This window comes from Bos mutus, chromosome 5 (assembly GCF_027580195.1).
Source record: "Bos mutus isolate GX-2022 chromosome 5, NWIPB_WYAK_1.1, whole genome shotgun sequence".
NCBI classification, from domain to species: domain Eukaryota; kingdom Metazoa; phylum Chordata; class Mammalia; order Artiodactyla; family Bovidae; genus Bos; species Bos mutus.
Window position 1 is genome coordinate 22,848,789 of NC_091621.1, and position 9,947 is coordinate 22,858,735.

A 9,947-nucleotide genomic window follows, 5' to 3' on the forward strand; every position below is an offset into this window, starting at 1 on the left:
GAGATGGAAATACTAGACCACCTGACCTGCCTCCTGAGAAACGTGTATGCAGGTCAAGAACCAACAGTTAAAACTGGATATGGAACAACAGACTAGTTTAAAATTGGGAAAGGAGTACGACAAAGCTGTATTTTGTCACCCTGCTTATTTAACTTATATGCAGAGTACATCATGTGAAATGCTGGGCTGGATGATTCACAGGTTGGAATCAAGGTTGCCAGGAGAAATATCAACAACCTCAGATATGCATATGATATCACTCTATGGCAGAGAGTGAAGAGGAACTAAAGAGCCCCTTGATAAGGGTGAAAGAGGAGAGTGAAAATGCTGGCTTAAAACTCAGCATTCAGAAAACTAAGATCATGGCATCTGGTTCCATCACTTCATGCAAATAGATGGGGAAACAATGGAAACAATGACAGACTTTATTTTCTTGGGTTCCAAAATGACTACAGACAGTGATTGCAGCCATGAAATTAAAAGATGCTTGCTCCTTGAAAGGAAAGCTATGACAAGCCTAGATAGCGTATTAAAAAGCAGAGACATTACTTTGCCAGCAAAGGTCCGTATAATCAAAGCTATGGTTTTTCCAGCGATCATGTATGGATAGTGGAGGACAGAGGAGCCTGTCATGCTAGTCCATGAGGTTCCATAGAGCCAGACACAACTTAGCAACTGAACAACAACAACAATATGGGTTCTGTACATTACCATTAATTATCAACTTCATCTGTCTCTCTGATTACTTTTTTCCAGTTAATTGAGTTATTGACACACAATACTGTACATAAGTTTAAAGTGTATAGCATACTGATTTGACTTATACACATTATAAAATGATTAACACAGAGGGTTTAGTGAACATCCATCATCTCATAGAGATGTAAAATTAAAAAACAGAAGAAAAAAACATGTTTCCTTATGATGAGAACCATTAGGATTTACCCTCTTAACCACTGTCATATATAACCTACAACAGTATCAATTATGTTTATCATGTTGTACATTCATCCATAGTACTTATTCATCTTATAACTGGAAGTTCATTTCTTTCAACTGCCTTCATCCAGTTGCCCCATCCCCCCTGCCTCTGGAAACCACAAATCTGATTCCTTTCTCTATGAGTTTGTTTTTGAAGTATACTTGACCTGCAACGCTAATTCCTATAACACAATCTGTGCTGATGTTCTCAGTCATGGCTGACTTTTTGCGACCCCATGGACTGTAGCCTGCCAGGTTCCTCTGTCCATGGAATTTTCCAGGCAAGAATACTGGATGGGCTGCCATTTCCTTCTCCAGGGATAACACGATCTAGTGATTCCACATTTCTGTACATTTCAAAATGATTGCCATGATAAGTCTGGGTTACCATCTGTCATTTGTTTTTCAACAGGATATTGAAGAGACGATGAACACTGCTTTGAATGAACTCCGAGAACTGGAGAGACAGAGTACAGCAAAGCATGCCCCCGACGTGGTGCTGGATACCTTAGAACAAGTGAAAAACTCTCCCACCCCCGCCACCTCCACGGAATCGCTCAGCCCTTTGCACAGCGTTGCTCTCAGGAGCTCAGAGCCTCAGATTCGTCGGAGCACTAGCTCCTCCAGTGACACGTTGAGTACTTTCAAGCCTGCAGTGGCACCCAGAATGGGCGTGCAGCTGAAGCCCCCAGCCCTTCGGCCGAAACCTGCTGTTCTTCCAAAAACAAACCCGACCGTGGGGCCCGCCCCGCCTTCCCAAGGTCCAGCAGACAAGTCCTGCACAATGTAACACCCACCTGAGCATGGTCATCTGGGGTGATGATTAAAAAGAGAAGACGGATTAGTGACAAAAGTCATAGATCCATAACTTGCGTTAGTCGTGTGCTTATAACTGGAGATCTTTTGGCTTTTCTATGTTCTCGAATGTAATGTCTGAGATTAGCTAAATAACACGGGCATTTGTATTTTGTAATTTTTTTTAAATAACTGGACATATGCCATTTTAAAGACAATAGAAACACTTAGACTTACTTGAAAATCCAATGCTGCACCGTTTGTAATGAACACAGCACCGCTCTGCCCTGCACATTGCACAGCGCTTCAGGCTTAGTGTAGCCGGTGAGTCAGAAACGCCGGCATCTCAAGGCAGGAGAATCTCAGTGCCAGGCCCTGGAGTGTAACCAGTGTTGGTCGGTGGCACTTGGGGTGATGCTGAAAGGTGACAATGGTATTGTTTAGTAGCTGACAGTGAGTACCTCTGATCTCATGAAGCAGGGCTGAGACCAGCCCAGGCTGCGTACTTGCTGTTGTCACAGTGGGCTGTTCCCAGTGGGATTTGCAGCACACTGCCCAAATGAGTAGGATTGTCTTTTTCCTAACAGTCGTTTCCCTGGGCCCAGGTCAAATCTTAGCAAGGGGCGCTAGAACCTCTGCAGTTACTGCACCAGCTAAATCTGGGAAAGGAGAGGGGGACAGTCCTCCAGAGCTCCTGCTGGACTCTTCCCCTGAGCCTGATCAGGCCCCGGGAGGGTTTCCAAGTCCATCCGCTGCATTCAGCACAGACCAGAACAGTCTAATTTTCAAGACTTTCTGGTTACCCTATTCTGTCCACTCCTTCAGAGATCTGTTGTTGCCTAGAAAATAACTTCCAGCTCCCGTGAAGCCCTGTGTTTTTCCTCTTCAGCAATGGAGAAAGTGCTTGGTTCACCTGGCCTTCTCTTCCCCTGACTAGAGGATCTGGGTTCCCCTAAACATGCTGCAGAGGCCTCTTGATCCTAAATTGAATCCCCAGCTTCCCTTGCCAGCTGTCTCTTCGAGCTGTGGTCTGGTAAGAGCCAGACCAACGCGGGAAGACGACCCCATGGTTCCAGCATGATCTCCCAGTTGTTCAGCCTGGAACCAGGGCTTGCTTTGTTTTTTCCCAACTGGTCTCTACATCACTCACATAGTCAGCTCCAGTCCATCGGGATCCCCTTTCTCTGACATCCTCACCCATAGTCTTTCTTTAGCCCATATTTATGCTCGGTTTCCCCTCTATCTTAAAAAGAATACCTTGAACTCTGTTTTTTTCCTAAGGTACAGATCACCGCTGTTCTATCAGCAGCCACTTATGCCATCTGTAAGCATTGTATCTACTCTGTCACTGAACTTACTGATGAAGAGGGTTGGTTGGTTTGCTTTTGGGGTTCCCCCCCCTAAAAATGGATAGCCAGAACTAATCCCTCTGGAACACTTTGATTTCAAACTGGCAGCCAATCGCATGCCCACCTAAGAGTTACAGTATGGACTTTGATTTCTCAGCTCAGTGGGGAATGCATCAGTGTGGAAAAAAATGGGGATCTGTACTAAAATCAAGATCGTTACTTTGATCTCTACCTCAGTTTGCCAGTCTGATCATTCTAATGCAAAGAGAGGTTTCATTTATGAGGTATTGTTACCTTTGAAAATCACACTGCTGGTTGCTTGACTGCAGCCTGATTTCACAAATGGACTAAATAGTGAAACAAATTACTTCAGGTATTTCCAGGTATTGTAAACCTCTGAATTTTTGCAACCATCCTTTTTACCCATTTTGATAAAGAGGCCCAGCCCAGCATCTTGCGCAACCCTCCCAACCTTTTCCTTGAGCTTTATTAGCCTTTCAGCACCTTTGGAAACCGTGGAAACCCAGCCAGGACTGAGCTCCGAGTAGCACCAAGCCTTCTGGACAATCTTCCCAAATGTCTGGAACATCGAAACTTTTAAGAATAATCTCCCAGTTCTTTCTCGATTCCACTTTGCTCTCTTAATTCTCTGTTGTCCAATAGGGAAACAGAAACAGAGAAAGGGGTGGAAGTAATGGTGGAGGAAACTTTAAATCTTTTAGAAATTAAAGAAGGTTCTTATAAAGCCACTTCCTTATTTGATGGAAGAGGCATCAAAAGAGAAGAGGTGTTTTGAACTTACTCATTTGGGGAGGGTGCTTGTACAAGCTTTAAGTGTTCCAGATCTTACTCGTGCAACGCCATTTCTTCAGAGTTCTCCCTGGTAACCTTCCCCAGCGTCTCGTCCCTTTGGTGTTGACACCTGTGATGGGATGAGGACTGCCTTTCCACCCTCCACATCAGGACTCTGCTGCCTTGGAAGGCAGAGGACACGCTGCTCCAGACCTCAGAGCCTCAGAGGCTGTGCCTTCTTCCAGGAAACAGCTCCTAACCCTCTCCCATCACTCCCTTTCTTTACCTGTCTCCGTCTTCGCTATTACTCTGTTGTCACCTGAGGCTTTTTTTCCCCTTCAATTCCCAGGAAAGGATGTGACCTCAGAGTGAGTAAGGACTCAATAAGGACTCACTTATCCTTACTTTGTTTAGTAAAAGTCTAAGATTCCAAGGATAAGACAAGGTGGCCCCTTCACAAAGGATCAAAAAAAAACACCCAATGAGTTCCTTCGAGGGTTTACCTGCAAGTGGTCCTCTTGACAGCCAAAGTGTAGCCCTCAAGGAATGGGAAGAGAAGAAAGAAAATAAGTTCCTAAAAGATTATACCCCAGTTTTAAGAATCTTATCATAGATCCTCATGTGCAGTTTGGGAAGTGAGTCATTTTGGTGATGGGTAAATGATAGTTCTACAAAGATTACCTGACTCCACTTACACAAGAATATGTATTCACAGCTGATATAACTGAATGTTCACATCCCATCCATAGAACTCACTTAAGTAGATTTACCAAATTGGCCTTTGGGTTTGGGTGAGGATGCTTGCAGTGAATCATTAGCATAGAGTGAACTGTTCTTAAAACATATTTTCTGATGAGTGTTCTGAAAATTATTTCAGTTTGTTGAATGGCCCTTTGTAGAGCTCCATGTTCAAGTTGGGCATAAATGCCATTGTTTAACGATTTTGCACGTTTTCACACAATGTAATCTTTTGATGCCCCTTGAGCAATCCATAGAATAATGTATAGCAGGATCCCACTTAATCTACTGAAATGAATATAAGCAGTGATCAATGGATATAGAGCACCAAGGGTCAAATTGTATGAGTTTTCTGTCTTTGTTCTTTTGCCATTCCCAAAAATGGGTTCATAATTTAAGAAAAAGGAAAAAAAAAAAAAAACCAGGGACATGGAGGCCTCCTTAGTATTTGGGAATGAGACATAGCCTCTAGGGTCTATAAACTAAAGAAACTTTAGTTTGGTAATTATAGTCTCTGAAATCCAAAGTTTAAGAGCCTATGGTTCTGTTGGGTTTGGAAGACTTCAGATTTGGGATGTCATTCCTGACCACAGTAATGAGAGGCCATGAATGCAGGAAGTGCGCTGGGGGCTGAGTCTCGGCTCTGAGTTACTTCCCATGGAGACTTGGAACTGTGGGGCAGCTTAGAAGTGGAGACTCTTCCCACAGAGCTCCCTAATGGAGGCTAGCACCTGAACTAAAAGCCAACCTCCAGCTGGGCTGGGGTGTCAGGCATGGAGCAGGGTGACTCTGGCACAGCTTTGTTCAAATCAATAAAACAAACTGGAAATTGAGCTTTCACTTACCCACCCTAGTATACTTTCTTTTAAAAAAAAAATAGTCTGTATTATAATCAAAATGGTACCTGTATCTTAAAATTACGTAGGGAATTTTGTATGTTTAAATAATTGTACTGGGTTCCATAATGCTTATCTTAGAAACTGTTTAGTAAAAGAAAATATATAAACCGTGCATTTGTGAATGCCCCCCTTTAGAACATTCTTCCAAGTTCAATGTATAGTGTGATGGTTATTATAGACGTTTAAAGTATAGTAAGTGGCTGTGTGACAGGAGAGACTGCTATTTACCTACTGACTTAAGAGTTAACTCCTGCCCACGTAATTAAATCAGTATTGTCCTTTCCTGTTGGTTTGATCAGTTGCAGTACTGGTGGCTTCCTGCTTGTGACTGTTACCTAATCGTGTCAATGTACATCTGTAGTATGTACATGTGAAAGTGCCTTTCTATTTTAGAGGAGTCTTAGCCTTGCTCTTTACTGTTGCCCCACACACTTCTCCCTGACACCCAATTCCTCGCCCACTTGAGTGTTTTGAAACTTAACTCCACTCTCTCCCAGCTTCTTCGCCATGCCCACCTTTCTATGCCTCGGTGCTCAGTATTGTCCAGTCTTGCATCCTCGTCCGTCATGGTCAGGTCATGGTCATCAGACATCGTTTTCCCCTTAGCCGTGACTGTGCCTTTCCCTCCCTACAGTCACTCTCTGGGTCCCCGACACCTCTCCCGCTCACGAGCTGCTGATGGCCATCCTGTCCTCCTCGGCTCTGTACTGCCTCTTACCATGACATTTCCTTGTCTCTGAGGTGAAAGTAAAGGGGGATGCTTTTCTAGTTCTGGAAGGGAAAACAAATGTTTTGTTAATCTGTTGTGACAATGCACTTTTCTGTATAGTACTGTACATTTTCGCATGTACCATTCCAGGCTTTGGTATCCAGTCAGGTCTGTTCTCCACGGTGTACCTTTATAATAAATAAGATAGTGCTGGCTGCCTTTGTCTGCTTCCAGTCGGGTCTGATTCTCTGCACTTTTCCATTTCTTTTTTTCTTGTCACTATTAACCCTTTAGAGAGCTGAGTTGCCTTGAATTGTTAAATCACGTGAAACTACCTTTCTTTTTAATGTTTTTCACCTCACTTTCATTTTTGTTTGTGAATTTGAAAATGGCGCCTCATTCACAGGGCTTTGTCTGTGAAGCCAGGGTTTTTTAGAATAGTTTGGAGACCCCTGTGTAGTGAGAGAACAGGTCAGGAGGATCTTAAGCAGCTGAGAAAGCAGTCCTAAACATTCTAGATTGAATTTTCTCCTTTAGAAGGAAGTTTTGACATGGTCAACCTTGTCAAGCTGACTTTGGGATTCATTTGAATATGCAGAAATGCAATCCTCAGGTTTAGACTATGTTTAGAGTTCCCCCACGTATAGATATTTTACCTTCAGTCTTACCTTTTTTTGCCCCGAATTCTTGAGGACTACCAATACATAATATAGCTTTGTAAAACTGTATCAGCAATGTGCAGATTGTATCAGCAAAATGTCAGATTGGAACAGTCATGAGATGTAAAAAAAAAATGACATAAATGGAGGGGAATAAACTTTTATTGAAGCATAAAATAGAGAGAAAAGTATAGAAATCATTAGCATAAGAGTTTTCACAAAGTGATGCCCTATTGCATCCACCCCCAGATCAAGAAGCAGCATTGTAACAGCCTCCGAGAAGCTAGGCTTGTGCCTCTCCAAAGTTAATCAACATCCTGACGAGTAACACCAGAGTTTGGTTTTGTCTGTTGTTTTTCTACAAATGGACTTGCAATATTTAGATTTTCTCTGGCTTCTTTTCTTGACATTTTATGTTCAGGAGAGTCCATGTTGCTAAATATAACTGTGTGTGCTCAGTCATGTCCAAATCTGGTGTGACTCCATGGACCGTAGCCTGCCAGGCTCCTCTGACCATGAGATTTTTTAGGCAAGAATACTGGAGTTAGGTACCATTAACTACTCCAAGGGATCTTCCCAACCCAGAGATTGAACTGCCATGTCTTGCATCTCCTGCATGGGCAGGTGGATTCTTTACCACTAGTGCCACTTGGGAAGCCCTATAATGGCACCAAATGGCCAATACGGAAATCAGATTGATTAGGTTCTTTGCAGCCGAAGATGGAGAAGCTCTATACAGTCAACAAAAACAAGACCTGGAGCTGACTGTGGCTCATATCATGAGTTCCTTATTGCAAAGTTCAGGGTTAAACTGAAGAAAGTAGGGAAAACCACTAGGCCATTCAGGTATGACCTAAATCAAATCCCTTATGGTTATACAGTAGAGGTGACAAATAGATTCAAGGGGTTAGATCTGGTAGACAGAGTGCCTGAAAACCTATGGACAGAGGTTTGTAACATTGTACAAGAGGTGGTGACCAAAACAAACCCAAGGGAAATAAATGCAATAAGACAAAGTGGTTGTCTTAGGAGACCTCATAAATAGCTGAGAAGAGAAGAAATACAAAAGGCAAAGGAGAAAGATATACCAAACTGAATGCAGAATTCCAAAGAACAGTAAGAAGAGATAAGAAAGGCTTCTTAAGTGAACAAGGCAAAGAAAACGTGGAAAACAAGAGAATGGGAAAGACTAGAGAGCTCATCAAGAAAACTGGAGATACCGAGGGAACATTTCATGCAAAGATGGGCACAATAAAGGACAGAAACAGCAAGGACCTAACAAGCAGAAGAGACTAAGACAAAGTGGCAAGAATACACAGAAGAACTATACAAAAAAGGTCTTAATGATCCAGATAACCACAATGGCGTAGTCACTCACCTGGAGCCAGACATCCTGGCGTGTGAAGTCAAGTGGGCTTTAAGAAGCATTGCTGTGAACAAAGCTAGTGGAGGTGACAGAATTCCAGCTGAGCTTTTTAAAATCCTAAAAGATGATGCTGTTAAAGGACTGCACTCAATATGCCAGCAAATTTGGAAAACTCAACAGTGGCCGCAGGACTGGTAAAGTTCAATTTTCATTTCAGTGTTCAAACTACCGTACAATTGCACTCATTTCACAGGCTAGCAAGGTAATACTCAAAATCCTTCAAGGCAGGCTTCAATAGTACGTGAACTGAAGACTTCAGATGTACAAGCTGGGTTTAGAAAAGGCAGAGGAACCAGAGATCAAATTGCCAACATTTGTTGGATCATGGAGAAAGCAAGGGAATTCCAAAAAACATCTGCTTCATTGACTATGCTAAAGCCTTTGACTCTGTGGATCACAACAAACTGGGAAATTCTTCAAGACATGGGAATACCAGACCACCTTACCTGCCTCCTGAGAAATCTATATGCAGGTCAAGAAGCAACAGAACCGACATGAAACAACAGACTGGTTCCAAATTGGAAAAGGAGTACATCAAGACTATGTATTGTCACCCTGTTTATTTAATGTATATGCAGAGTACATCATGTGAAATGCCAGGACTGGACCACTCACAAACTGGAATCAAGATTGCCTTGGAGAAATAGCAATAACCTCAGATATGCAGATGATACAATTCTAAAGAGCCTCTTGAGGAGAGAAAGAGTAGAGTGAAAAAGCTGGCTTAAAATTCAACATTCAAAACGCTAAGATCATGGCATCCAGGTCCATCATTCCATGGGGAATATATGGGGGAAAAGTGGAATCAGTGACAGATTTTATTTTCCTGGGCTCCAAAATCACTGCGGACAGTGACTGCAGCCATGAAATTAAAAGATGCTTGCTCCTTGGAAGAAAAACTATGGCAAACCTAAACAGTGTATTAAGAGAGACATCACTTTGCCAACAAAGGTCTGTATAGTCAGAACTATGGCTTTTCCTTAGTCATTTATGGGTGTAAGCATTGAACCATAAAAAAGGCTGAGCACCAACAAATTGATGCTTTTGAACTGTGGTGCTAGAGAAGACTCTTGAGAGTCCTTTGGACAACAAGGAGATCAAAACAGTCAATCCTAAAAGAAATCAACCCTGAATATTCATTGGAAGGACCGATGCAGAAACTGAAGCTCCAATACTTTGGCCACCTGATGTGAAGATTCAAATCACTGGAAAAGACCCTGAAGTTGGGAAAGATGAGGGCAGGAGGAGAAGGGGACAACAGAGGATGAGATGGTTGGATGGCTTCATCAACTCAATGGACGTGAGTTTGAGCAAGCTCCAGGAGATAGGGAAGGACAAGGGAAGCCTGGCCTGCTGCAGTTCATGGGTTCTCAAAGAATCAGACTCACTTTGGGACTGAACAACAACAATAAATATAAACATAACATTATAAATATAACTGTAGTTTTCTCCATTTCTGGGCTGTATAGAATTCTATATGAATATGCTTACTGTTATACTTCAGTACTTCCTGATTAAACTTTTGGAATGATATGCAGAAATCTCTAAACATGGACAAATTTATGAAAAAAGAAAGGAAGACCACCTATTTAAAGAAAA

General features: G+C 42.5%; 1 protein-coding gene across 2 annotated transcripts in view; it reads left to right on the top strand.

The window, feature by feature from the left end:
* SRGAP1 (SLIT-ROBO Rho GTPase activating protein 1) overlaps window positions 1–6,478 on the top strand; it is a 311,444-nt gene extending 304,966 nt beyond the window's left edge. For both annotated transcript variants that reach the window (XM_070370528.1, XM_005902533.3), the window contains exon 22: window positions 1,394–6,478. In XM_070370528.1, coding sequence (XP_070226629.1) covers window positions 1,394–1,771 — 378 coding nt within the window. In that variant the 3' untranslated portion in view covers window positions 1,772–6,478. The remainder of the gene's footprint in view (window positions 1–1,393) is intronic.
* The last annotated feature ends 3,469 nt before the right edge of the window (window positions 6,479–9,947 follow it).